The sequence below is a fragment of the Ilyonectria robusta genome (genome assembly GCF_021365365.1).
Source record: "Ilyonectria robusta strain PMI_751 chromosome Unknown BGZ61scaffold_5, whole genome shotgun sequence".
NCBI classification, from domain to species: domain Eukaryota; kingdom Fungi; phylum Ascomycota; class Sordariomycetes; order Hypocreales; family Nectriaceae; genus Ilyonectria; species Ilyonectria robusta.
In genome coordinates, this window is record NW_025764439.1 from 2,289,103 (window position 1) to 2,316,037 (window position 26,935).

Consider the following 26,935-nt stretch of genomic DNA (forward strand, 5'->3'; position numbering starts at 1 on the left):
ACTACCAGAGATATGCACGGACAGGTGGATGTTTTCAAATAGGCGTAATGCTACTGAAATGACGGGTGGTTCTCTGTGTGGTCTTTGAGGATGCTGCCCACAGACTGGATGTATGTTTGAGTTTGATGAAAGTTGTCTTGTCTACCATACAACCACCCACTACGAAGTTCAAAGTGAATAACATGACCTCTGACCGAGGCATACCAAGCATTTATTTTGCCATCAGCACATGTTTTCTATCTTCCCTTAGACCGATGGTCGACTGCCGGACGACGGCCACCCCCCTTAGGAGTGGACGAGTGACACTAATCTAGGAAATGCATCCTCCCATTCAGGGCTCAGACTCCAGTTGCCAAGGTCGAATACGGCTGCCTCGAATTCCGGACTTACGTCCACGAGGCCTTCGCCATTCACAGCAAGCAGTGGACAGCCAACTGGCCACCGGAGCCGAAGGGACTCCAAGTACAGCTTCACAGAGTGACCGGACTCTAGCCTTTGGTGGGTGCACAGAAAGTCTCGGAGATCGGGCCACGGGATGTAGTCAATACTGACTGGATGGGGACACGTGTCTTGCACCTTTGTGGGAAGAAGCCAGGCTGGAACATCCTGCCGCGTGATGGAATCCGGGTATAACCGCCACTGTTCGAGTACACACAGAAATCAGCCCACTTTGCGAGGTAGAGTAACAGGGGAATAGAGGTTCAACATACCCGCATGAGCCGATATGCAAAAAAGTAGACCCCAAACAGCGTCTCCACGCCGGCCATTGTAAACCCCTTGAGGAACGAGGTGAGGAAGCGTACAACCACATTATCTCCATGGGAGTGGAGCGACAGATTTGGTAGGGATGGATTCCGGGGAAGGGATCGGGCTTGGTGTGGATCATGGGGAAAGGCAGCATGGGTCTCGTAGAGGATGGTGAAGCTGTGGTACTCCAAGCAGTTGGATTGAGAAAAGTGCTCGACTCCACACCAACATTTGACGGGCGGGCTCGACAGCACGGGCGGGAGCAATATCGGTCCCAGCGCTGGCAGGGGTTGCTCTATATCTGGATACAACGGCCGGGGGCTCGCGTTTCTGGCGGCAGATCCGGGCGACCATTGCATCGGGATGGCTGGGTTGCGAACCAGGAGCTCAAGATCAAGGGCCTCACTGGGAACGGCAAATGCGGCTGATGCTCCTCCGAGGCTCATGTTGGCAATGAGAACCTGCAGCCATCGCTGCTGAGACGCGACAAAGCTCGCCCCAAGCTGAGGAATAGCGCGCAGCTGTGTCGAGATATCGTCGAGGTTCTTGAAGATTTGCGCAATGTCTCCCTCCATACGCTCCATTCGTGCCTTGTGCTCGTCGCGGTTCTCTTTGTGCTTGACTCGATCCGCCTTTCTCTTTTGGTTCAGTTGCGCTTCAGTCCGAATCCGTCGTCGCTTAGAAGCGACGGGCGATGGAGACTTGGTCATAGGTGTACGGGTAGCTGAGTTCCTGCGATTGTTCTGGAGGCGATTAATATGCGCGAAAAGTCAAGATGAGATCGTAAAAGTCGGTCGACGTCGACCATTCGGTTAAGTACACCAGTCATTTTCTACGCTCAGACGCAACCCAATGATGCTCATAGACTAACTGCTTTGATGGACGAGATCGTCATCTCATATGCCAGGCTTTATTACTTTCGGGATTAGGCCGAGGCAACGGCGGAGAACGCCTAAAAGGTAAAGTTAAAAGGTGGGGTAGATGTGACAAGGGAGATGATGACCATGAATCTATTCCCGGTTTGTCTTAGCATCGCATGGGTTGTTGAACTTGCATGGGGGCCTGGTCTGTTAGGATCAGCCCCCTGGCTCGCGAGGACGCGGGGTGAGGTTCAACCTGTTGCCGTAGTCAGAAAGGCATGACACATCCGATTTCTCGACACAGATATACCAGGGGTATCAAGCGGAAAAGATCTCATCCAGTACGGAGTTGATGTTTGTTGAAACTCATCATCTGAACCCTGGGCCAGATAGGTTACGCTATACGACCACAGCCTTCAACTACTCTCCCATCTCGAATTGTACAACCATGCCCTTCATCCAATGTCCTGGCATCAAAAGTCCCAATCAATATTTAAAACCGCCAGTTCTTGTCCTCAGGATACCCTCAGGGTCTGCCTGCAGCTGCAGAGACTTCAGTTTTGCATAATCTCGGTAGCTGCCTGTGACATTCTGATCTCCCATGGCATCGTTCATGAACAATGGAAGGTAAACCTCCTTGATCTGACTTCCCTCAAGCCAAACAGGAATTCTGCTTTCAATCCAGGTCGTCAGGTCCCTGGAGAACTGTTGCATCGCCTCGTCATCGTTTGCACTTGACCAGGAGCATTGAATTTCTAGAATAATACGATCGGGATCCGACTCCGTGAGACCCATGGCGTTGCCACCTCGTTCATCGGTGTGTCTGCCCACGATCGAGGGCAGTGGCTGGAAATCGACTGTGCACTGGGAAGTCAATCGTAGAGGGTTTGACAAGTAAGCTTTTGTTATGTCCTTCATCCTGGTGGAGATTTCGGAGTAGATGGTAGGATTGTCAGAAACGTAAGGAATCGTAAGTGTCTGTAACAAGTTAATCAGTTAGGTGGTCAAGACGTGAATGGAATCATGGAGCCTGGGCCTTACCCTGAACGAGACCCTCGAGTTCAATAAAGAGGCACCGGCACCGTTGAACTCCAGCTGTTATTTTGAATCAGTACCGTCATTTAGCCTCTGTGATTGTAAATCTGAGTGTCTTACCAGCTGGGGGTACGTTTGCGCCTTAGTGATTGAGATCAAAGATCCAATTTTGAGAAAGTCTGCAAACGGCCCCGAGGTCGGCGGTGTCGGCCCATCATAAAAGTAGAAGATGATGAAAGCTCGTGTACCGCCGATGGCGACCAGATTGGAGACGATGATGGCAGCCTTTTGCTCTTGTCCATTCGCCGGTATAAAGTTGTGGAGAGCTTTGAAGATTTCGTCGGTTTTGGACTCCTCGTAGATGCGAAGACCGCCCCAGACTTGGCCGATGGGGTATGTCTTGATGGTAAACTTCGTGACGATTCCTTTGCCTGTGTTAGTCGTTTGTGTACTCGGATTCAAGGATCCGTATACTAACCAAATTGACTACCGCTCCCGCGTAGGGCAACGGCGAGTTCGGGTTGATCCTGGGCATTGACGTTGACAATAGTCCCATTGCCCGTGACTAGCTCCCAGCCCACGATGCTCTATGATGTATAGTCAGCTCCGTTCTTACAAGTTTTGTATCCATTGTACTCACGTCAGCGGCCAGTCCATATTGTGCGCTCAGGAAGGATATCCCTCCCTGAGTTAGATATCCACCGATCCCGACAATGCCTACAGGTCGTCTGTATTAGAAGAAGGCAAGATCCTGGCAACTCCATTCTTACCTAGCCGACCTCCCACCACAGTGACGCCATATTGGTTCAGAGTGGTGATAACGTCGTTCCATTCACCTCCGGGCTTCACATAGGCGAGGCTGCTGCTTTTGTCAAATGTAGTTCCCGAAATTTCGCTGAGCGAGAAAAGGACCCCGTCGCGAACGGTGGCATGGCCAGGATTCGGGTCATGCCCTCCGCTCTTTGCAGTGAACTTGACGTCTGGATACTTGTTCACGATCTTCACCCCCGTTGCGACTTCGGAGGCAGACTCCGGGACAACAACGCAAGCAGGCTTGATGTCTCTAAGCACGGTTGACCAGTATTCAGTAGACTCGCGGTAGTAGTCAATGCTCAGAGGGAGGGAAACTCGACCTGGGAGGGCTTTGGACAACTCCTTGCAGGCTGCCTCTGTGGAGGCTCCCGCATCTGCGAGAGTCGAGCGACCAAAGAGGCCTATGGCGAGGAACAGTACGTGACTGGAGATTTGCATAATTGGACGAGGAAGTGAAGGTATAGGTACATGGGTTTTGCGACATCGTCAATGGATGATCTGGATCTGGATTGGGTTTATATAACACTTGCTGAGAATTTAACAATGCTCGGTGCTCGTTTGAGTCTCGCGTATTAAGGGTCTAACTGATCAACTAAACTAGCAGAACCTTGATCTGCGCATCTCAAACGACCTTCAGAAAGAAATTGTTGAGGAATCAATGCATACGGCATGTGAACACACGATTGACCGAGGTTTTCTCAAGTTCGCCCTCCTGTCAATGAGGTTTGTGAAGCATAACCTGGCGGTCCTCCAATTTGAGATGCTGAAGGAAGGGGGGAAGCAAATCGTCTGGATGTCCCAAGCTTGTCCTTGCGGAGTTTGACGCCCAACCTGCAAGAGGCGTTGCCAAGCATTCCGACTCTGGATAATAATCCCGGTGGCTGGTCGACGTCGACCACACTACCCCGCCCTTCTTGCGGGATCAAGGGTCAGAGCCAGTCACTCAGGCGAATCAAGGAGAACAGGCGAGATACCAATCATAGCGTGGCGATTCTGCAAGGTCCCTCAACGTGAGCAACCTTAGTTCGACGCAGTACCTGTGATTCGCCTCGTATCCGGCTTGGCAATCACAACATTGCGGGGTGGCTTGGCTCCCTTTCAAGGAACTAATCTAGATTGAATCAAACTCGAACGATTCCGCTCCGCCGCGGACAGAAGCCAATACCATTGGACGATCGTTTCCCTATTCTCACGATGCGATGCGGTGATTCCCCGCATTAGCTCCCCATGGGGATGGATGGTGGGGTATTAATCTTGAACTGGAGCGATCACCGCAAGTTAGCAACACCAAGTGACCAAAGCAAGACAAGCGTGAGTGTGATGAAAAGAGCTCAGCTCACATGTCTAGATTTCACGGGCCGAGGGATGCGGTTGACGATAGTTGAGTGTATTGTTAAGAATAAATACAGGAGTAGAGAATGCCTCGTTGGATGCTTGAGTTGTTAGGCATCGCTTTCAACATCTTGACCCTCAAGCCATCGAAGCCTCGATTATCTTCAAAGTCTTCATCATGCTGTCACGCATCTCGGGCCTTTTGGCAGTTTTCAGCGCCGCTCTGGTCGTGTCCTCCCCAACGGAGCAGCACCTCGAGGAGCGCGCCACTGGGACTGCCACTGTCATTCTTCCCTCTGCCACCATTCTAGGCAACGTGAAGAACAAGGTCGAGTCCTTTGGTGGAATTCCGTACGCCGAACCACCGGTGGGACAGCTGCGATTGAGACCACCCAAGCGCCTGGAGAGATCCCTCGGCGTTTTCGATGGTACCGGTCCTGCTGGAGCATGCCCCCAGATGGTGGCTAGCACAGAGAGTACAGACTTCTTATTCGACTTGCTCGGTTCCATCGCGAACATCCCTTTTTTGTTCAAGAAGCAACTGGCCAGAGCGAGGACTGTCTTACCATCACGGTGGCTAGGCCTGAGGGAACCAAGGCTGGCGCGAAGCTTCCAGTTCTCTACTGGATTTTCGGTGGCGGTTTCGAGGTACGTGAATACTCTGTACCAATTTACCCAAAGAGGGCAGTCACTAATACTCTACTTGCAGCTTGGATGGTCATCTATGTACGACGGAACCAGTCTTGTCAATTATGGCGTGGACATCAGCCAACCGTTCGTCTTTGTCGCTGTCAACTACCGAGTGGCCGGGTTCGGATTTATGCCCGGAAAGGAAATCGAAGCCGATGGATCAGGCAACATTGGCCTTCTCGACCAGCGCATGGGTCTAGAATGGGTGGCTGATAACATTGCAGCGTTCGGTGGCGACCCATCCAAGGTGACAATTTGGGGCGAATCAGCTGGAGCGATCTCAGTCTTTGACCAGATGGCTCTCTTTGACGGCGATCACACCTACAAAGGCAGGCCTCTGTTCCGCGGAGCCATTATGAACTCGGGAGGTGTCATTCCAGCAGACCCGTTGAGCTCGAAGAAAGGCCAGGCAGTCTACGATCAAGTCGTCAAGACTGCGGGATGTTCGGGCAAGGCTGATACCCTCAATTGCTTGCGCGGACTGGATTACACCACGTTTCTCAACGCCGTCACTTCAGTCCCCGGGATCCTGTCTTACAACTCTCTGGCTCTCTCGTACCTACCACGACCCGACGGCCGGACTCTTACATCCTCTCCAGACGTACTGGCCGCCAGCGGAAAGTATGCGGCCGTTCCAATGATCCTCGGAAACCAAGAGGACGAGGGCACGCTCTTCAGTATTTTCCAATCAAACCTCACTTCGAGCGACAAGCTGTCAGACTACCTTCAGAAATACTACTTTAGCTCTGCAACGAAGACCCAGCTGGCGGGCTTGATCGACACTTACAACAGCGGCTTAAGTGCCATCATCGAAGGCAGTCCATTCCGTTCTGGGATTCTCAATGAAATCTTCCCCGGGTTCAAACGGCGCGCCGCAATTCTGGGAGATCTTGTCTTCATTCTTAGCCGCCGACTCCTTCTTCAGGTGACCACTGGATTGAACGCTGATGTGCCTTCATGGGCCTACATGGCATCCTACAACCAAGGCACGCCGATTCTCGGAACGTTCCACGGTTCTGATCTCATCCAGGTGTTTTACGGCATCAAGGACAACTATGCGGCGCGCAGTATTCGCTCGTACTATCTGAACTTTGTCACCTCCCAGGACCCAAATGTAGGAGCCAGTGGAAAATACCCAAACTGGCCGCAGTGGAAGAATGGACAGAAGCTCATTCAATTCTTTGCCGACAAGGCGACCGTTATTAATGACGATTTCAGGTCCGATTCTTACCAGTGGCTTGTTGGCAATATCGGGTCGCTAAAATTTTAAGCCATGGAAGTAATCGCTGTAGGTGTAGATGCTAAGGTGGAACGCCGAGTGTACATTTAATTATGCTTTATAATCCAGCGGCTACTTTATCTTATCCTTTACGCTCTAAACGACTCACAATTTGAACTATTTTAAGTGCTTTAGTTAGAATTGTAATATGGTACTCTAGGTTAAATGCACTCGGATCTTTACCTGTGTGGCGGACGAGGCCTACTGTGCCACCATAAAAAACCACCACGATGCCTTGTCCATGTGACTCGAGCAAACATAGACCCAACCCATGTGGCTTTTCTCTCACAACGACTGTCACCTCATTACGACGTGTCTTGATCCAAGCGCCTAACCTAAGGGAGAGGTCGAATTGACATCAAAGGACTCGGTGGTTCCTCGGTATCATCTCAATCCTCCGTTTCAATCTCAATCCTCCGATTCACTCTCAATCTCCAACATCGACGATCAATCCCATTCGCAAGCATGTATCCTCATTACATTCCCAATGCGCGACCAATTGACGCTGCAACGCCCTCTCCGGATGATACAACCAATAGCTACGCCCAGAATGACCAAGGTGACAACAATGCGGGCGACAACAATGCGGGCGAGAACCATGCGCGCGAGAACGACAGCCCCTTCCTTGAGAACGTCCAGACTAGCCAACCTCAAGACACGGACACGGACACGGACACGGACACGGAGCCTCCGGATGGCGACGAGCAAGACGAATGGAGTCCGTCGACACGCCGGCCGAGTCTCAAGGAGAGCCTGAAGCGCGTGTGGGCCACCAACACTTTGATACGACTGACCCTCGAGGCAACCCTCGCGGCCCTTTGTCTCTGCTCCATCGTCGCGCCCATCCTGCCTCGCTCTGCACACGGGTTGGTGCCTTCCGGCGTTTACGTGTATTATGAACCCCTGGCACTCTACGACGACGTCATAGCCATGGCCGAGACGTACGCGACGGCGGCGTACCCGCTGCTCCAGAGCGACGACGGCGACTTGTTCAATCGGCTGCAACACGACGCCCTCGCTCTGTGCCTAGAGCTATATTCGCGGGCTGACATGTGGACTCCTGATGGCGGCCCCGTCGTGACCAAGAACAAGATAGCTGTGTTCATTCGGCGAAATGCTCGCTTCGACGAGGACGTCGGGGTTGACACATTTGAACAGGGTGATGTCGATGTGTGTGCCTTGTGCACTTATATCGACGGCACAATCAGGCGGTCTCAATCTTTGTATTGGCAAGGCCTCGAGTTGTTTGCATGGCGCTTCGATTCAGTCAGATTTCTCTGGGGTTTGGGAGACGTCTTAAATCGCAGTATTGAGGAGAACAAGGCGTCACGAGCCGACAGTAAAGCATTGCCTTGGACATCTTTCACTACGGTCAGACGAAGATTCGAATCTATATGGGTTAAAATCAAGGAGCTGTCACTCTGGTCTGCAGACAGCAACCAACCCAAGACAGTCCAGGCTATCCGCAACCTCCTCACCTCAAACACCAGTTTCGCAGCAGGCAAATTCAGCACCAAGCCACGCGCAGACCTTTCCTCGCTTAAGACAAAGCTACTCGAGGCTGACAAGGCGCTCGGCAAGCTGGGTCACATCGCCGAAGACGTCGTCGTCCGGTCCGTCGCCGCCGCTCCAGTCCCGTCGGGCCACCTGCGCAGGGTTTCCCACGACGAGGCCAGAATGATGGCCGAAATAAAGAATATCTCCCAGGCCGCGTTACGTGTGCGGGAAGCCCGCGTCAACGTCCCTGGCCTCCTCGCAAAGCTAGACGCCGTGACAGCTATGAAGGACGCCGTGCTCGGCTGCGAGGCCGCATGGACTCAGCTTATAGGGGAGCTTATATCTGCGTCAGATATGCCGCCGGGGGTTGCGCTCCCTGGCTCGAGATATGTCTGGACAGAGAGCGGGTGGATGACGAGGCGATCACGAGGCGAGAGAGGGCGGCCTAATTCGTCCAAGAGCATCGGGATCTGTGCTGACTTGAAGGAGAGGCTGCGGAATCTACCCGGCAGACACGATAAGGTAGACGACGTCAACGAGGTGGACGACGTCAACGAGGTGGACGATGTCGACGAGGTGGACGATGTCGATGCTTACGATCATAACGATCAGGACATGGCCGATGCCGTGGTACTATTCATGCCGGATCCTGCCATGGTGCTACCATTGGCGTATGAGTCGTGGTGGAATTGCGACTTGTTGCGGGTGAGGCCCCGGAACAACACGGAGTACGATGATTGATATGGCGGATGCCGTATCTAAAGGAAGGTAGATGAGGCATTGCTATGTACCTATTTACAACACGAGGTGGAGCGTAGCAAGGGTAACATGGATCCTCCCCAAGCCTCGCGTGGGTTTGAACCGTGTGCAATGTGATGGAGTGAAACATGGGCCTCTGAAACGTGAATGGCGCACTGGATGAGGACGCCCAAGCAATTAACACCTGCTTCAGGACTTCGCTCTACCGGGCAAATCTACGTGTCCTCCAATGCACTCTTTTCCCGCGGTAGAGGCAACATAAGAGGCAATAATGAAACCAAAAGAAGAGCTCGCCCTCAGTGTGAAGCAAAGCCAGAGAGAGGATTGCCTCGTGACGGCGGCATTCAAGACTCCAGCAGCCGTCTCCCATATCCATCCATCCAACGCGGTAGTGTTTATTTAACGGGTCGGACGAACGCGTTAGGGCCGATAATTATTCACCCGGCGAGACGATTGTTTGCGCAAGGGCCGATAATTATTGCAATAGCGAGGTGGATGGATGGGACGCATTGGCAGAGGGGAGTGCGGGTGGCACGGATCGCGTTAGGGTCGTTGTTGGTTACACAAAAGAGGTTGAGACACAAGAGAGGTTGAGACACAAGAGAGGTTGAGGTGAGATGGTGCTCGAGTGTTGGAATTGTGCTTGTGTCAGTACATGGGAAAGGATATCTCGGGAGTCAGGATTCAGTAGAGTTTCTGTTGAAGGCATGGTCTCTGTTGAAGGTATGGTCTCTGTTGAAGGCATCGTCTGTATTGAAGGCATCGTCTGTATTGAACTTAGAATCTCTATATCCACGCTCTCCTCATCCTAGGGTTCTCCTTCACTGCCCAGGCGGATCAATACTGACCTCCCCTTCGTCCGCTTCCTCCGGTGCCCCAATCCGGCCTGGGCGAGTAGCACGGCCACCGCCAAATTGTGACGAGGCCCTGATGTCGGAGATGCAGGCCGACAAGACCAGGCGCGGCTACGCCACACGTCAGGCCAGCATCCTCTGGGAGCAGTCCATAGAGTGACAGGGCAGGGTGCACAAGCTACGCACGGCGAACCAGGTGGTCGTCGCTCAGGTTAGAGGGAATCGAGACACGCGGGAGTAGTGCCGTGGGAAGGGGAGTGATGGTGTGCCAGTTTTTCACAATCCGTACAAGTCATATTGGTGCATACAGATAACTTTTGGATCAAGAGCTGCTATTGGAGCGTGTGAGCAAGGATACGAGTCTGAATTTGACTGCGTGGCGTGGCTTGGAAGCCTTGATAGCGCAGACAGCATACCCATCTGGCATCTACAATACATACAACTCCACCCATACTACCCTCTCTCATCCCAGGCTACTTCTTTACCAGGTATTTAGACGTCTTGTTGAACCAGCGCTCGGCTGTGAACTTCAATAAGCCACCCTCAGCCTCCATTACAACCTCCCGGTTAAACTGCCCGCTTGCCAGCTCCGCCAGCTCCCGCCGCTGGCCCGCCAACATCTGCAGCGCGTCGCCGATGAAGCGCAAGTCTTCCGTCATCCGGTCCCGCACGTGCGAGATGGACTTTTCCCCTTCGTGAACCATCTTGCACAGGATGTCCATGTGAGGCTGCGTCGCCTCGAGAACGTGCATGAGGGCCTCAAACCCGTGGGGGTCCATGCTGGACATCAACCAGCCCCTGGACCGTGTTCCGATTAATTCCGTCCACGAAGTCCCTAGACCCAAAGCGCTCTGGCACGAAGTCCTCTTGAGCTCTCTGACGGCGTCCATGAAATGGCCCTCATATCTGAGGTGCTTGATCCATCGGTGGCGTGCTGTCTTGGCGTCCTCCAAGACGTGGATGAAGCCGTCAAAGCGAGCCAGCATCTCCTTTCGTGGCTGACCATTAAATCGCCGAGCAACGGGCGCAAACCAGCCGGCGTCGGGGTCGGAAGGGAGAAATCTCGTCGCCGGACGCGACTCGATGGCGGCGAGGAGCTGGCGCATCGCCTGACGCTCGCGGTGCAGATGGTCGCTCATGCTCTCGTCGAACTCGGTGTTGGTCGTTGCGAGGATGGAAGCTGGCCCGTCGGAGAAGGGGAACCCGAACTCGAACAACTCGTCGTGCGGCATCAGGTCCATGACGAGCATCATGTCGTTCAATCCCTTTTCGACGGACGCCTGGATAGTCGCCATTTTCGGTATGAGGGGCGAGATCTCAAGGGCGAGAGATTCAGGGCCCGGTTTGCCGCTTTCGAGGGCACGTAGAAGCGACCCCATGGCGACGCCCACGTACCCGAAGCCGCCGGAGACGGTAGCGTTAAGGACACCCAGGGCGTCGGCGCTCATCCCGGTGACGGCATACTTGAAGACCAAGATCGTGGAGGATAGTGCGAACAGGAACAGAGTCATGTAGAGGAGGGTCTTGTGGAGGTGATGATGTGTGCTGGCGGCGGACTCCTCCTCCTCCTCCTCGTTGTTGCGGCCCGGCATCGTTGTGGCAGGTCGGTTCGGGGTGAATACTTATGGAGTTGGCAAACTTCAGGATGTTGAGGAGGCAGACTTGTCTCGTCTCGTCTCGGTAGGTAAGTTAACACAAGGCAACGACGGGGAGACGCTTGCTTTGTGGAAGTGTGATGCGGATCACCTGGGTTTGTCTCGTCTTGGTAGTTCAGTTAAAACAAGCCAACGAAGGGGAGACGCTTGCTTGGTGGAAGTGTGATCCGGCTCACCTGAGTTTGTCTCGTCTTGGTAGTTAGGATAAAACAAGCCGACGAAGGGGAGACTCTTGCTTTGTGGAAGTGTGATCCGGCTCGCCTGAATTCAGTCTTTGTCAAACATGTCAAACACCACGCTCGCTGCCTGGACGCAAACATGGACTACGAAGGTGACTACCCAGTTGACGGTGCCTCCGCGTCGTAGACATAAAGACTCTCTCATCTTCATCTTCTCAACACGAAGCTACACTACTTGTCATCGCGCAACTCAAGCCACCATCGTGAAGAAAAGATTCCCCCCTACCTTACCAACAAGATGAGTCCCGGAGCCGAGCAACGCGAGATCACTGATGGCAACTTCGGCCTCGAAGTCATCGCAAGACGGGCCAACGTAGCCAGACGCCCCACCCTCCTCAGCCTCCTGAGGCGGTTTTGGGTCGTCCTCGCAGGCTCCCTGTTGGTCCTGGCTGTTGCTTTGATGTGGTCTTCCTCCGTCGCCAACGAGCCGCTCTCGCCTGCCGTGAGTAACCCAAAAGGACACGGAAGTGCCTCTTTTCTCCCGTTGCTTTCTAATACGAGAATGTTAATTCGATTCCCCAGATGGTTCAACTCTGCAGCGTCCACCGCAACCTTGTGGCCCGATCTCCACATACCCGACCGATGACAATCTACGAGACGCTCGGCCTCGACCCGTCCAAGAAGCCCTTCTACCCGGCCGACCTGTCGACGCTCAACGGCAACGCCAAAGCCATAAACAGTCTGGTCTTGAACGCTTACGCCGAGCATGGGACACCCCTGCTGCGGCGCCACAACACCTACCGCCGCGACGCCAAGTTCTCGCGCCGCGATGACTACTGGGAGCTCCGGCGGCAGGGGATCTCCCTGTTGCCCGACGAGGACGACAATGAGTGGAACGACATACTCGTGAAGGCAGCCTCGATCATTTCCACCCCCGAGCTGCGTGAGTTGTACGATCGCGTCTTCATGCCTGTGCTCTCGCAGTACACCGTGATGCAGAGCGAGGAGGCCGTTTCGAAGAAGAAGCGGGTTAAGTTGGCAGATCTGTGCCACTGGGAGGAGACGAAAACGAGGAAGCCTTGAGGTTTTGGGATGTTGGGGACTGGGATGTTGGATACCAGAGGCTGAGGTGGCAATGGGAACAGATTTGGAGATGGACATGTAGTCTGGGTACCTCTTGTTCGACTGCCTAGGTACCTTAAGTATGACGCAAATGAAGGAATGCGGTATACCCTCCCCCAGGCCATATTGGCCATAAAGCCGTCTCTCCCTCGCAGCTCTCCCTTGCAAGACTCATTCACTCCTCGCTCTCACCACCCATCCCAAGAAGCTGTCTTGAACTGCACACCGCCGACAGAGAATCTCGACACACCCGCATCGTCACTATTGCCCCCGGTAAGGTCAAACCCCACGATTGCGCCCGGCAGCTGCACCCGCTTCTTCAACGCGGACTGCGACGCCGACAACGCCCGGGGCTTCACAGGCCACGACCTGCTCGTCATGGATCGGCTCTGTCGCCCGACGGCAGTGGGCATTGGTGGCGGAGGGGCGTGGCAAGCATTTACCGACATGTCTCTTTGTTTGGAGGGGATCAGGATGGCGAGCAGAAGGCTGAAGGTGAAGCTGGTCGGGGGAGGCCACAGTTACAACTACGCTCCAGCTTTTGGCTGCAATAACTAATCTAACTTCTGTCTGCTCCCTAAAGGTGAGCAAGTTGCCGGCACAAGGTCAAAAAACACAGTTTTGACTGCAATCACAGGCCAGTATTCCGCTGCTACTGCGCCTGGAGGTGTCAAAGATGCCGAGCCCTTTCACGAAGCGGGACTTTTCCTTGTCTGGCTCGTTGGAGCGACGCACACGACGGGTTGCCAGCCAGAAACCCAGGATTCGAGCACCCCAACGACACAACTGTCCTCCCTCGCCTCCATCAGTTGAAGAGCCGACTCTCGACGAATGCATTAAAAACGCGGTCGGCTTGTTCCAGCACGCGAGCCCTCCAAATCCCGGGGCAGCGCTCACTGACCGGACTACAACCTCGGACAAGTCACATCCCATCTTTGGCGCATGGAGCTTCCCCGTCGCTGCCGCCCAGAACAGGACGTACGCTCGGCAGGACGAAGCTGGTGTGTCTGCCCCGAGCCTGGATGGAACGCCCAGGACCGTGTGCTGACTTACGATGATCGTCTCCAGCACATGTTTTCTGTACATAGGCGTAGGGATCGGTCGACGGAAAGAGGGTGGGATTGGGACAGGCCTTGATGATCGAGAAATTTTTTTGAGGCTTACAACTTTGCCGATTTTCTGGGTTCTTGGTGTTGTGTCTGCATGGGTATCCAACTCACATGCGCCGACAGATGCAACAACAATTGCACCGCCATTACGGTCAAGGCATCATCTCTACAGATGTCGGTCTCGCCGTGGCATTTTTCTTGCTTTTGTGTCATATTTCTCTTGGACGACGCGAAGCCGTGGTTGATCCCTGCGAGTGCAATCTCCCCTTTGCGTGCCTGTGTCACCAAGATGCTTACCCAGCCAGGCACACAACCCAAGAAAGAACATCCAGTCCTACACTACACGATGCACAAATTCCACTACGCTTGAGTCACTGCGGCCCAAATCACACCACACTGGTACTGAGTGGTCGTACGTACCATCCAGGGCCATGTCAGCCTCTGGAAGCGAACTTCACGACGCCATGCAGCACCATTACACCAGCCAAGGCCGCCAATGCGGCATATGCGGCCGGCGAGTTCTGGGATCGGCGTGGCACCTGTCTCGCCACGTTGCTACGCGGCACACAGGGGCATCTCACGTTCTGGTACGTTGAACTGGCGCCGAGGCGGCTCCTATTTGGTGGAAGGTTCACTTACACGGGGAGATAGACGCCTCCAGACACAGACCCGACTCTCAACGTCGGCTTGGCCGCGCGAGCCTGTCGGCAGGCTCTGGCCAAGGACGAGACGCACGAGGCAGACGACTTGGAGCTCGCGCGGCAGATGATGCACTCGACGCCGGCCAGGCTCAGGCATTACGGCGGCGTCTTCGCGAAGGGACCTCTCGCCGGCCGCCGTATGGCTGGTCTTCCGCGATACTTTCACAGCAACGGCCGCCTCAAGGAGTGCTACACCTACCTCAAGCCCGACAAGCCGGATGGAAGACGGACCCTGCGGAGGAAGAGACATGCGCCCTCGCACCCCAACATGTCCTGGATGGAGCGAGACGAAGGCGGCTCACCGCTGCTCCCGTTTACGGAGATCCAGGCAAACCTCTGGACTCCGTCCAAGTTCGACAACTGGCGAGGGCCCTTCCGCATCGACGCCCGAAAGGAGGATCCGTCGAGAGTCGCCAGCGGCGACAAGCAATGCGACCTCTGCAGCGGCTCATTCTGCGACTGCATCACGACTCGAATCCGCCCCGGCCCCTGCCCAAGAGTCGTCCCTTCAGACAACATAGGTGACGGCGTCCAGGCCTCTCAGCGCTACGAGGCCGGCGACCTGATGGGCGAGTTCGTCGGGGAGCTGGCGCCACTGGACCACTACGACGACGGATACGCGGCCGAGTTACACCGCTACGACCTTGCCTCGAGCGGGAGAGGAGTGGCTGCGTGTACGATTCACCCGCGGCACTATGGCAACTGGTCGCGCAAGGTCAACCATGCGTGCGATCCCAACGCCTGTCTCGAGAGCATGAAGGTGTCGGGGCGTTGGCGGATTATGGTTAAGGCCGTCAAGGACATCGAGCCAGGGAGTTGGGTCGAGATCGACTATGGGAGGTCGTATTGGAGCCAGTCTCCGGAGCCTTGTCGATGTGGGATCGAGCGATGCTACAGCCGGGAAACATAGAGATGTAGGCATCCATCTTAGTTAGATTGCCTCTACGACTCACACTCTATTTACAGCAGAGCAGATGTCTGAGCCATAACCTCGTCCGCGCCCTTGAATTCGTCCGCGTAGCTGTCCCGGCCGGCATACACAGTGCTGCCGCCGGCGTCCTGCGAATCATGGAACACGGCTCTCCCCAGTCAAATTGCCATTTCCACTTGTACAGCGTAGCGTGCTCCTTGAGCTAGATCATCGTCTCCTCCTCCACCAGCTGCCTCCAATCGCGCCGACAGCGCACTTTGCCCCAGCGCGGAGCGTCGTGCGCCTGCGCCGCCCCATCGTCGCCGTGGCGGATTGACAACCGATTGTACGATACCATGTCCTGGGAGAGCATCGTGAGGAGGAGGATGTGGCCGGTATTTGAGGGGGGGGACCGGCGCAGTGGAAGTGGTAGTGTGCCACCTCGTCGGCCAGCATTTAATGGAAGGGGAATGCCTTGCGTGTCGTCAGTCTTTGAGAACTGAGCTGTAGTGGGACGACCATCTGATTATACTAGGTCCGATGTCAGCAAGCTGTCATAGGGGTAAGCAAAACTGTAGCCCCAGGCCAGTAAGTCATATTTGCCTCCGGCGGCCCTGCCGGGGTCTGCCTGCGGCACGCTTGTTTTCCGTCTGTCAGTCAGTCAGTTAGGAGGGCAGAGGGCTCAGAGGTCTGCCCGCCTAGGGACCTGGTGGTCTGTCGGATCAAGAGTCTGGAGGTCTGCTTGCCCAGGGGCCTGGAAGTCTGCTGGATTAATCAGTCAGTCGGTCGGTCGGTCAGTTGGTCAGTCAGGCAGAGGGCTCACAGATCTGCTTGCCTAGGGGCCCGGGGGTCTGTCAGATCGAGGGCCTGAAAGTCTGCAGGTTGGCCAGTCAGTCAGTCAGTCAGTCAGTCGCTTGAAGGTCTGCTTGCCTAGGGGTCTAAAGGTCCGTCCGATTGAGGGCTTGGAGGTCTACCAGATTGGGGGTAGTCGGTGGGGTGCCAGGTCAAGATCAGGATCTAATAAGGTCGGTTCATGGAAGGAATCTGTTGGTGGACCCGAGGTCGGACCCTTGTTCCGACTTGTCCCGTTTTACGCCTGAGATACTAGGCATATGGGACAGAGGTGATCGCCCCTGCGACACACCCGTCTGTCACATAGCTAGCCTAGTCATCAATCATCATCATACAGTTCATCAGGTCATAGCATCATCCCCGTATTTCCACTAGAATGGTATTTTCCCATGCCCGGGGGGCCCTGCCGGGGGCTGCGGCGCTGACCCCCCCCCCCCTGCAGACCGAGGCGCAGGCGTGGCGGCCTTAGCCAACCACATCCGTTTTCTGGCATCTTTTGCGGGCCGCATGTGGCGGGTTTTCTGCCGTAGCCAGTTGCCGCTCGATTTTGCGTGGCGCGAAGGCGGTGTGGCTTGAGATTGTGGTGGCTGAAGGCCTCTTTATTAAAGAAGCAAAGCTAGAAGCTGCTAAGTTATCTACTACGTTCCTTGCAACATTCTTGACATTTGCTTAATAAATCTCCGCAAATTCTTGAACCCTCTCCAAGTCTCTCTTGCGCTTGCTGCCTACCCTGTTCCTCCGAGTAAATAATACAAGGTGGACTAGTAGCTCTGGAGGTAATAATAGCAGGTGATGAGTTAGCCGTCAATCTTGCAAAGCCCTCTGTCTAAGAATGAGACCACTCTTTTTAATATTAAGCCAGGCGAATATCCAAATAAAACCCAACGGTGATAATGCAACGGCGCTGGTGGAGGGGATGGTAGCGTGCTGTAGGAAGAAGCTCGGTATAGGGTAGGGAGGGGAGGAAGTGCTCTCAGGGGTTAAGACATCGTCCAGGATCGCGACAGTCCAAAAGATGCATCGGACGATGGAATTCAAGGTGCTGGGTCTACAAATTTACTGAGAGAGTGATCCTTTGTATGTTCAATTGCGATGTCTTGATAGGGATACGACACCGGAGCACGCACACGATGCTTCTTAAACTGCCGAAAAGAATCGCTTCCAACCCGTATCACTTAATCAAGACGATAGTACCTGATACGGCTTGCAGATGTTGTGGAAGATGGCCAACAGTCTCCCCTCTCAGCCCGCGAAGACCTTTCACGACTTGACCAAATCCGCCGTCATTCTGTGCGAGAAGGCCCCTCGACTGCTCTGAAGGATTTGGACCAGCGTGGTGATATGTTGGCTTTTGCGCCCATGATATCAACATTTAAACAAGAACAACGAAGATAACGCGTCGTAATTGACAGTTTCATCCGTAATTGAGACTGGAGCGCTTGGTGTAAGTAAGTCAGCTGAAACAGTAGACAGTATCAAGAGGTTCAAGAGGTTAGGGTGCCCTAGTACACATACTCAGAGGGGGGACTAGAAGCTCAACAGTAAAAAAAACACCAACAATAGTATCAACAATACGGACTCTTTACCCAGTCTATTCAAAGATCAATAATACACTCAGACAGACTAAGGTTTCTAGTCCAACTGGTTACCTTTCCCAATACCTTTGTGAGTGGATAATAATTACTTATTACTTTAGCTTTTTAAGTATTATTGAAAGCTCAAACTAGACTTTAATAATCCTAGTTATTCCCATAAATTGAAATCACACAGTGCCGAGTTAAATGTCAACTCAGAAATGTGACTTGAGTTATTTTTGCTAATTCAATCAAGTTAGACTGAGAGATGCTACACTCAATACTTGAGCTAACTCACCTCGTGGAAATATCTTTAAGGACTTGGTTGAAACACTCGTTCGCATAGACCTGTATCTTCCCTGAAGATGATTGTAAAAGACCCTGCATGCTTTTGACTTTGTCTTGGAGATCAGTAGATAATGGGCGCTTCATAATTCGCAGAAGCAGGATGAGGGATGTTGAGAGAATGTGATGGGAATCGAACCACAACGAGTCCGTGAGAAGATTTCTCGCCTGCATATCCAGAAGTGTTGTAATGACAACGTCGTTGTTGTCCTCACAAACCTTGACATAGTAGCTGGTTGTATGGTTCTCGATATTGGAGTTGAGTAGAAAATGCTGAGTTACCAAGACGAAGATATAATGATACCTTAGTCGAAGGTAGAGCGTTGCTCGTGCAAATGAATCCGACATTGTTACTTTGGTCAAGTGTTCCGGTACGCTTGCCCACCAGGCCTCCAGATCCTGGATTAGACTGTCCGTATCCTGCTCTCTACGCTGCTGGTTTAGGAAAATGCAACTCATTGCCGTAGAGAGGAACTGTGCCAAGCGTGCTGAAGTTGATGCGTACATGGGCGGAGATGTGTTGCCCGCAGTGAGACTCTATACTCTATTAGCCTCTTGGTGCCTCAATGCACTCGGGTTTTGCTTACATCCGAGGGAGATGGGACACCCTTAGCGTCCATAGACAGGTCAGAAGATTGCCCAAGAATACATGAGCTCCACTGGTCCAATTCGTACAACGACCACCACAGTCGTGTCTTTTGTTCTTTCAACATCAGGCTCTCGTCATCTGTCTTGATGTGCATGCCGAGCGACTGAGCAATCCTGACTGCACTGCCTAGAACAACCCAGGAGGTGTGCCGTTGATTGTGCTTCTGTCGGTACAAAGCCTACGCTTCGTCAGTCAGATCCATAGCATGTCAAATCTCACAGACCATTAACATGAGAGCTTGGACACTCTCAAGGCTGCCCTCTTCGATCACACCTTCCATCTGCATGCGAGCAAACTCAAAATTCTCCGATGAGCCATTTATAAGAGCCACGATAAGATGAATGATGGCCTGGACAGATGATGTTGTATCTCTCCCACTGTATGCCATCTCAACAGCGTTGAAGAACTTTTCAGGACTGAGAATAAAGACCACACTATTAATGTGGCTAAAGAATGTTACACCACACTGTTCGCAAGTTCTTTTATCAGGGAGTGCGATGGCTGGAACACTCCAGAGTGGTTCACCGTCGCGCAGGTCAAGCGTATGCTCTCGCTGTAGCAATGCTAGTCGAGGGAACCTTTCTTCGATGCATGAGCTGACCTTGTGTTGTAAGACGGTGTAACTTGAAGCACCATCGAAACCTGGCTTGCGTTTAGCACTCGGAGGATCCATCTACTGGGGGAGCTACCTACGACGCTGACATGTTGCATCTGATATAAATACACCGTCGAGGCTGCCTTCAGACGCAGAGGGCGATGTGTCATTGGCCGCACTGATGGTCTGCAGGGCTTCAATGGTTGTAGATTGAGCAACCGAAGATGGCGGCGAGCCTTCCTGCGTAGGACTGGGACACCACGAGCCGCTCGGTGCACTTTTCAGAGTAGAGACACATTGTCGAAGGTCTTCTACTTCTAATGAGGTGGCTGGTGAAAAGTGCTGAACGATTGTTGCCATGAGTTCGAACCGCTCTTTCGACGTGTGGTAGTAAGGTCGAGCAACAACCTCGCAAGTCACGGCACAATCTAAGCCTAGGCGCTCACATCTCCCACAGGCTCTTGATGTTGGTTTGTCACACTGGGAGAGTCAGAGGGGGCGGCAAAGTACATTAAAAACAGAGCCAAGGAGGCATGATCAATTGATCATTCCACTCACTCTGATCTTGCGGCGTCTGCAATTGACGCAACTGGACGGCAGCCGACGGCCTTTGGCGTTTGTGCTCATGACTCGGCAGACTTGAGATAACAGTTGGCCCTAAGGAAGGGAGACCTTGATGGTGATGATAGCGACGATGGCGATGCGGGGAAGAACCTGGGGTCGGTTACCAAGACCCGACCCCACGGGGTAACATTTCTCCTCAGTGATTGATTGCCGAGGCTCTGGTGATTAACAAAGGCAGCATCGTCATTGGCAGAGCCAGAGCGGTCACCGCGGCAAGCTCCTAGGACGCTTCTAGAATAGCCAAACTGAACACACAGCACATCTCGGTGACCGCACTTGTGGGTCACAGCCCCGACACACTCAGTAGTGACGATACAATCCATCCGATAAGTAGGCGCCAAATCAGCATCAAAGTGGCAGGCCTCCGTACAAAGTCTCGAAATCTAACTTTGGCCATGTCGTCTCTCGAATCTAAGCTGGAACTTCAGCTTCCAGGGAAAAATATTGTCATCCTTATCGTCGCTGCCTTGTGTCTTGTATGTTGCCACCTCAATCAACATCCCTGTGTTAGACTAACTCTCTCAGCCGCTGATTTACAATGTCTTCTTCCATCCCGTCGCTCGGATTCCAGGACCATTCTTCGCCAAGCTATCTGATATATGGCACGCATACCACCTGTCAACCGGCACTCGTCACATGCTGCTCTATGACCTCCACAAGAAATATGGTGAGTGTGACATATAGTTATACCCTGCTGGGCAAGAAAGCTAACTTCTCGCCAGGCCCATTAGTCCGCATCGGACCAAACACGGTCTCTGTTGACACAAACGAAGGACTGCAGAAAATCTTCTCGGCAACATCACCGATTGACAAATCGCCTTTCTACCAGTCCTTTGCGCCGGGCTTCGACAGTAGCTTTGCCGCCGTTGGTGATGCTTTCAGGGAGAAAAAGTCGATCCTGTCCCATGCATTCGCGCAAAAGAAGCTCGATGCCATGGAAGTGACCTTCATGGAGCACATCAAGAAGCTTTGCGAGGTTATGACCGCGCAAAAGGAAGTGGAGCTTGACGAATCCCTATCAGCCTTGACCATCGATATCCTCTCCGACGTCTGCTTTGGTGAGACATTCGATCTGCTTCACAACCCTACGGAGAAGAAGAAAGTCAGTGGAGGTTTGGTACAAGCGGCAAGATATGTGTCACTGGTAAGTAATGCACATGCACTTTCTGTCCATCTCACAAAAGGATGTAACTTACCTGACGCGAACTCCAGGAGGGGACCCTTTGGCGATGGCCTTTGATGCAAAAGATGATTCGAATTTTATCCAACAAGTTCACAACTCGCGCCTATCCAGCAGAGGTGGGGTGCGCCCCAAAGTTAAAGTACTAACATGGACTGACCACTAGTAGAGAGCTATAGGGGCAATGATCAACCAGAGACGAAACGCGTCAGGTAGAGAAGATATTTTCAACTATCTACTGACTGCTATTAAGCCTGGGTCTGGTGAGCTGTTTCTTGACCAGGACTTGTTCGGTGAGGCCATCATCCTGTTTGTTGCAGGTTCCGACACCACTTCGACCGCTCTTCTAACCACGTTATGGCATTTGTTATCTCATAAGAATGCGTACGATAATTTGGCGAAGGAAGTCAGGTCCAAATTTAGGTCTATTGGCGAGATCAACTACCAGGAGGCTCAACACTTACCGTATTTGAGAGCGGTAATTGAAGAAAGCTTGAGAATATTCCCGCCAAATTCCGGATTTATACCTCGACAGGTGGTTCGATCTAAACAGCCGTTCACTCTCCATAACATCGTTCTACCTGTCGGAGTAGGTTATCCCTAGTGTCTGATTCATTGGCATAAGAAGTTGACTAATGAGATTTGAAGACTGAAATCGGTATCGCAAACATGGCCTTACATCGAAACCTGTTGTATTTCGAAAAGCCGGACCAGTTCATTCCGGAACGCTGGATCGACGGGAGCAAGAGAGACAGGCCTGGGTTCTCTCCATTCTCGAAAGGTCCAAGATCATGCCTAGGAAGGAAGTGAGCCATAACCTTATGCAATTGCCTGATATCCGCTGACGTCCTCGTTCAAAGCATGGCATACATGGAAATGACTGTCGTCCTTGCAGCATTGTTTGTGGAGTTGGACATGGAGTTCCAGGATCCAGAGACTGAAGTTAGACAAGGTTACATGCCGACTGATTCCTTTGTGCTAGTCAGGCCTAAGGTGAAAGTACTTGTAAAGCGTCGCCAGAAAGGTGAAGTGGGGGTGGGAAATACTTAGGTTTTCCTTTGGGTGATAACATTTCATCAAAGCACGGTAGAGACCGAAAGAATACTCCGCCTTCTCAATCTTATTAGAAATGAAAGTGGATATGCATTGAGTACCAGCGATATTCATTCTCAGGCCTTCACGGGTGCTGTGAGAACGGTTCATTCAATCTTGACCTAATGCTACAGATAAAGAATTTGAGGTTAAAAGTTGGGCTGACCAACTGTTGTGGACTTTTCCAAACCGTGGCAACTTATGTGAATAAACTTCATAAATGACAGTTACACTTCTCTCCATCTGTGGTTTGGTGACTCTCAGCATCTGTTTTTGGTTACTCCTTTGCTTTTTATCAACATGAGAGTCCACGCAATATCATGTTTCAGGAACCTTCATGTACGAAATTTCCACAAAAGTCCCGTGTCTTATTCACAACTACCACCGTTCGAGATTTGGTTGATATGTCCATGTTGTTTCGTTCCACCTTAGTGCAGGTTGGAAACTGTGCGTAAGTTGTTGCATGAACTACCATCTGTGGCGAGATCTCGGCAAGACAGGGTCGGTAGAGTGAGATGACCGAAAGCCGCTTACCTGACATTGCATTTCTCGCAACGCGGTATCCGCGTTCTTACTGTGCCATAATGCACTAATTTTCGGAAGTAACGCCGCCCCCTTGCTCCAGACAATGTGCCTTTGAGGATTCGGTGTCCGCTCAATTCGGTGTCCGCTCTCTTACGCTTTGATCAAACTAAAGTAGCCTGCCTACTAAGTACCTCGGCTATAAATCAGATTAAATCAGACAGCAGCTAACTTGAACCATTTTCGCAACCGAGACGACTTTATTCTAAAGAAACCCGGTTCCGACATTCATCATTAGCAAAATCAGAGACATCAACAACCATGGCGATTGAAACCAAGCAGCCAGTTGAAACGAAGCTGTTCATCAACGGAGAGGTATGTGGTCACAACGAACTTTCGGCAGGTAGTATTCGCTTACGCAAGAAACCCCAGTTTGTGGATGCATCTGACAAGAAAACGTTTCCGCTTAAATCTCCCTGGACTCATGAAGTGGTAGCATACGGTAAGGCTAAATGTTGGAGCATCCGTATTCGCCCTAACCGTATATCATAGTTGCGGAAGCAACTATCGACGACACCAATGCAGCAGTTGCCGCAGCCAAGGCCGCGCAGCCTGCATGGGCTAAGCTGTCACCAAAGCAGCGAGGACAGCACCTGAGGATATTCGCAGGCCTACTTCGCGAGCATGGGGAGGAATTAGCTCGTTTAGAGGCTGTTTCTATGGGCAGGCCGGTGAGCGGGTATGCTGATCATTTGATTGCCGCGAACCGCTTCGAGTATTATGCCGAAGCCGGATACACCGTCCAAGGCCAGTCGAGTTTGAACACACCTGGTCAACTGAATGTCACACTACGGCAGCCGTTTGGTGTCGTAGCAGCAATTATCCCATGGAACGTCCCGCTTGTTGCATTTTCTGGGAAAGTTGGTCCAGCTCTGGCAGCAGGCAACACAGTTGTCTTGAAAAGCAGTGAAAAAGCCCCCCTGACGGTGAGTTTGAAGCGCTCACATTCCGGTGCGGCATACTGATATTCAGGGCTAGTCAAGCAAAGTTGCCGAGTACATCAACCAAGCTGGCTTTCCGCCGGGCGTCGTTAATATTCTCTCGGGACACGGCCATATCAGCGGCGCAGCCCTGGCCTCCCACATGGACGTTCGGGCTCTCTCGTTCACAGGTTCCACACGAACAGGTCGCTTGATCCAGGAAGCTGCAGCCAAGTCGAACATGAAGAATTTGATCTTCGAACTGGGAGGGAAGTCCCCAGCAGTCATTTTCGAAGACGCAGATCTGGAGAAAGCTGTCCCCGCAACGGCACACAGTATTCAGTGGAATAGTGGTCAGGTTTGCATGGCAAACTCGAGAATATACGTCCAACGTTCCATCGCGCCGGCCTTCATTGAGGCATTCAAGAAGTCATTCGGAAGAGTGCATCTTGGAGACCCAACGGATCCAGCAACCAATCACGGCCCGCTGGCTGATGCTGCTCAAGCAGATATCGTCACTCGATATTTGGAGATGGGGAAGCAGAGTGGTCAACTAGTCTTGGGTGGCGATTTCGAGCCCAACACCTTTACCGTCAAGCCCACCATTTTCACTGACACACCCGAGGACTCCAAAATTCTCAAAGAGGAAGTCTTCGGTCCTGTTGTCCATATAAACACTTTTGATACGGAGCTGGAAGCCTTGGATAAAGCCAATGGAAGCGAATACGGATTGTATGCCGCTGTGTATACGAGGGATGTCGGTCGGGCCTTGCGATTCGCCATAGGTCTTGAATCAGGGACAGTCGGGGTCAATTGCACTTCTCCGGTGACAGGGTTTGATATGCCATTTGGCGGCTACAAAGGAAGCGGCATTGGCCGTGAAGGCATTAGGGAAAGCTTGGATGGTTTTCTTGAGAAGAAATCGGTCTTGCTCATGCTCAATTAAGTAGTTGTAGTTATGCCCTATCCAGCTTTAGTCTCAATGACAGAGAGTTTTGTCTATGTGCAAAGTTTTTGTCCCCCGAATTGGATTTTGAGTCGGTTTTCGCCGAGCTTGATAGGCACTGATGCTGTCTGTTATAGCACTACTGCAAGAAAGAGTGAAGACGTATTGATGACAGCAAAGCACGAAGACTGAGCAAGTGGCTCATTATTGTTCCATCCCGACGCATCTCCATGTCGTTCTTCGGCCCTGGTCTTATTGCGCTCGGAACGTTCAGGCGTGCAATACAGATATCATAGATAATCTAATTCTCAATCTCCCTCTTTCCTTTCAATTCCGTACTGAAAGAGCGGCATTCCCGAGATGTGAAGCTGTGGGAGTTCTCTCTGCACCTTTCGCATTGTTATCCAAACACCCATATGAAAGCACCTGAGCAGAACGTTCCGCGAGAAGACCGCGGCCTTAACGGCGCGGCGGCTCGCGGAGACCGCCCCAGTCCCCATAGCGGCCAAGCTCGGTGGAGCGCGGAGCCCGACATTCAGTCCGTACCGTGAATGGATAATGACGGGCTGACAGTACTACTTAAGTACCGATCGAATCTCATAGATCTTCACTGTTAAACAGGTTACGGCAATTCACCAGCTTTATTTATTCCGGTTTTGCATCTATTCGCGTTGAGATTGAGCAGTAATCTCGAACCATGTCTGTTCCCAAGATCCCCAAGATAGCACTGGAGGAGGCCTTTACTCTTCCAGAACTTGCAAGCAAGAGCAGCGCTTTTGCCGGACCTAACGGAGGTCAGGATTTGGCCACAGATCTTGTTGATATTCAAGGCCGACGACTGGAAAGGATGAAAGCTAGCGGTGTTTCTCTCATGGTCTTGTCGCTCACATCCCCCGGCCCGCAGGATGAACCGGACCAAGAAAAAGCTCTAGCTCTAGCGAGACGAGCGAACGACTACCTCGCTGACGAGATTCAAAAGAACCCTTCTTGTTTTGCTGGACTCGCATCTCTAAGCATGCATGACCCCAAGACTGCCGTGATTGAAGCTAGACGAGCAGTCAAGGACCTTGGGCTCGTTGGCATAATCGTCAATGACTTTCAGACGGTCAGTGCTGATGGAGAGCAAGTCGTCTTCTACGACCAACCCCAATGGGATGTGTTTTGGAAAGAAGTTACGGAACTCGACGTACCCGTTTACATCCATCCTCGCCTCACCACACCGGACGTATCGAGGAAGTTTCTGGCTGAGAGGCTTGGTCTAAGGGGAAGCGCTTACTTCTTCAGCGTAGGTAAGTGCAACAGATTTGCTCCTTTCACTGACTGTACTCTACTGGCCTAACCAAATCCAGGAGTCTCCTTACACGTGCTAGGTCTGTACGTAAATGGGGTGTTTGAGCGCTTTCCGAAGCTACAAATCATCGTCGGACACATGGGCGAACATTTGCTTCTACAGCTGTGGAGAATTGATCACAGATTGAGTTATAATACCGGCGCCATGAAACCAAAGACAAAGAAAACATTTCGGGAGGTGATGAAGGCAGTACGTTGCAATACACTCTTCACGGTCAACTTCGTTTGAACCTGCTAATGAAGCGAATAATAGAATATCTCTATCACCACCAGTGGGCACTACGGTACACCTGCATTGCTCTATGCAATCCAAGAAGTCGGAATCGATAGGAAAGTCGCAAGATCAAATGTCATGGGAAAGTCTAACATGTTCTCAGGGTCATGTTCTCTATCGACTACCCATACGAAACCTTGGAAGAGGGTCCGAAATGGTTCGACGGGATCACGGAGCTTTCACAGGAGCAAAAAGAACAAATTGCGTCGGGTAATGCAAAGAGACTGTTGAAACTGAGCTAAGGAGCCTGGAACTTTGGATCCTAGTAAACAATAAACATATTGCGCAACCACGAGTCCTCGTGTCTCGGTTTTCCAAGGGCGATACCACATCTTATTACAGACAAGAAATGAACCTGTGCACACTCAGGCATTTTTGCTTTTTTATGCAGGATTATTGAGATGAAGTCT

The 26,935-nt window shown here is 52.3% G+C and overlaps 11 protein-coding genes across 11 annotated transcripts; 7 read left to right on the forward strand and 4 right to left on the reverse strand.

Annotated features, from left to right (window-relative positions):
- Positions 1-285: 285 nt before the first annotated feature.
- On the reverse strand, positions 286-1,576 carry BGZ61DRAFT_530072 (uncharacterized protein; the record flags this gene model as incomplete). Its single annotated transcript, XM_046253506.1, has 3 exons — positions 286-639; positions 711-1,490; positions 1,568-1,576. The coding sequence occupies 3 exons, from the start codon at positions 1,574-1,576 to the stop codon at positions 286-288; spliced, it is 1,143 nt and encodes a 380-aa protein (XP_046107975.1).
- A 517-nt stretch (positions 1,577-2,093) lies between these two features.
- On the reverse strand, positions 2,094-3,893 carry BGZ61DRAFT_346541 (uncharacterized protein; the record flags this gene model as incomplete). The annotated part of the gene is made up of 6 exons (XM_046239889.1): positions 2,094-2,585; positions 2,649-2,702; positions 2,763-3,067; positions 3,121-3,229; positions 3,283-3,359; positions 3,413-3,893. The coding sequence occupies 6 exons, from the start codon at positions 3,891-3,893 to the stop codon at positions 2,094-2,096; spliced, it is 1,518 nt and encodes a 505-aa protein (XP_046107976.1).
- A 1,072-nt stretch (positions 3,894-4,965) lies between these two features.
- BGZ61DRAFT_492099 (carboxylesterase) lies at positions 4,966-6,747 on the forward strand (the record flags this gene model as incomplete). The annotated part of the gene is made up of 3 exons (XM_046250503.1): positions 4,966-5,290; positions 5,323-5,435; positions 5,497-6,747. The coding sequence occupies 3 exons, from the start codon at positions 4,966-4,968 to the stop codon at positions 6,745-6,747; spliced, it is 1,689 nt and encodes a 562-aa protein (XP_046107977.1).
- A 474-nt stretch (positions 6,748-7,221) lies between these two features.
- On the forward strand, positions 7,222-8,994 carry BGZ61DRAFT_530075 (uncharacterized protein; the record flags this gene model as incomplete). Its single annotated transcript, XM_046253507.1, has 1 exon — positions 7,222-8,994. One exon carries the CDS (start codon positions 7,222-7,224, stop codon positions 8,992-8,994), a length of 1,773 nt encoding a protein of 590 aa, XP_046107978.1.
- An 839-nt stretch (positions 8,995-9,833) lies between these two features.
- On the reverse strand, positions 9,834-11,458 carry BGZ61DRAFT_569859 (uncharacterized protein; the record flags this gene model as incomplete). The annotated part of the gene is made up of 2 exons (XM_046256037.1): positions 9,834-9,977; positions 10,352-11,458. The coding sequence occupies 2 exons, from the start codon at positions 11,456-11,458 to the stop codon at positions 9,834-9,836; spliced, it is 1,251 nt and encodes a 416-aa protein (XP_046107979.1).
- Positions 11,459-12,177: 719 nt separating this feature from the next.
- Positions 12,178-12,840, forward strand: BGZ61DRAFT_447188 (uncharacterized protein). The gene is made up of 2 exons (XM_046245304.1): positions 12,178-12,202; positions 12,283-12,840. Exon 2 carries the CDS (start codon positions 12,283-12,285, stop codon positions 12,781-12,783), a length of 501 nt encoding a protein of 166 aa, XP_046107980.1. The 5' UTR covers positions 12,178-12,202; the 3' UTR covers positions 12,784-12,840.
- Positions 12,841-14,058: 1,218 nt separating this feature from the next.
- On the forward strand, positions 14,059-15,542 carry BGZ61DRAFT_515876 (uncharacterized protein; the record flags this gene model as incomplete). The annotated part of the gene is made up of 2 exons (XM_046252265.1): positions 14,059-14,518; positions 14,583-15,542. The coding sequence occupies exons 1-2, from the start codon at positions 14,363-14,365 to the stop codon at positions 15,540-15,542; spliced, it is 1,116 nt and encodes a 371-aa protein (XP_046107981.1). The 5' UTR covers positions 14,059-14,362.
- A 2,595-nt stretch (positions 15,543-18,137) lies between these two features.
- Positions 18,138-20,184, reverse strand: BGZ61DRAFT_475512 (uncharacterized protein; the record flags this gene model as incomplete). The annotated part of the gene is made up of 6 exons (XM_046248706.1): positions 18,138-18,210; positions 18,267-18,850; positions 18,901-19,140; positions 19,186-19,604; positions 19,656-20,037; positions 20,116-20,184. 6 exons carry the CDS (start codon positions 20,182-20,184, stop codon positions 18,138-18,140), a joined length of 1,767 nt encoding a protein of 588 aa, XP_046107982.1.
- A 392-nt stretch (positions 20,185-20,576) lies between these two features.
- Positions 20,577-22,353, forward strand: BGZ61DRAFT_530080 (cytochrome P450; the record flags this gene model as incomplete). Its single annotated transcript, XM_046253508.1, has 8 exons — positions 20,577-20,657; positions 20,707-20,848; positions 20,904-21,325; positions 21,394-21,480; positions 21,531-21,950; positions 22,010-22,167; positions 22,222-22,260; positions 22,344-22,353. The coding sequence occupies 8 exons, from the start codon at positions 20,577-20,579 to the stop codon at positions 22,351-22,353; spliced, it is 1,359 nt and encodes a 452-aa protein (XP_046107983.1).
- Positions 22,354-23,296: 943 nt separating this feature from the next.
- Positions 23,297-24,901, forward strand: BGZ61DRAFT_492102 (Aldehyde/histidinol dehydrogenase; the record flags this gene model as incomplete). The annotated part of the gene is made up of 4 exons (XM_046250505.1): positions 23,297-23,350; positions 23,408-23,477; positions 23,528-23,961; positions 24,014-24,901. The coding sequence occupies 4 exons, from the start codon at positions 23,297-23,299 to the stop codon at positions 24,899-24,901; spliced, it is 1,446 nt and encodes a 481-aa protein (XP_046107984.1).
- Positions 24,902-25,598: 697 nt separating this feature from the next.
- On the forward strand, positions 25,599-26,767 carry BGZ61DRAFT_492103 (uncharacterized protein; the record flags this gene model as incomplete). Its single annotated transcript, XM_046250506.1, has 4 exons — positions 25,599-26,190; positions 26,251-26,441; positions 26,505-26,585; positions 26,672-26,767. 4 exons carry the CDS (start codon positions 25,599-25,601, stop codon positions 26,765-26,767), a joined length of 960 nt encoding a protein of 319 aa, XP_046107985.1.
- Positions 26,768-26,935: the final 168 nt, after the last annotated feature.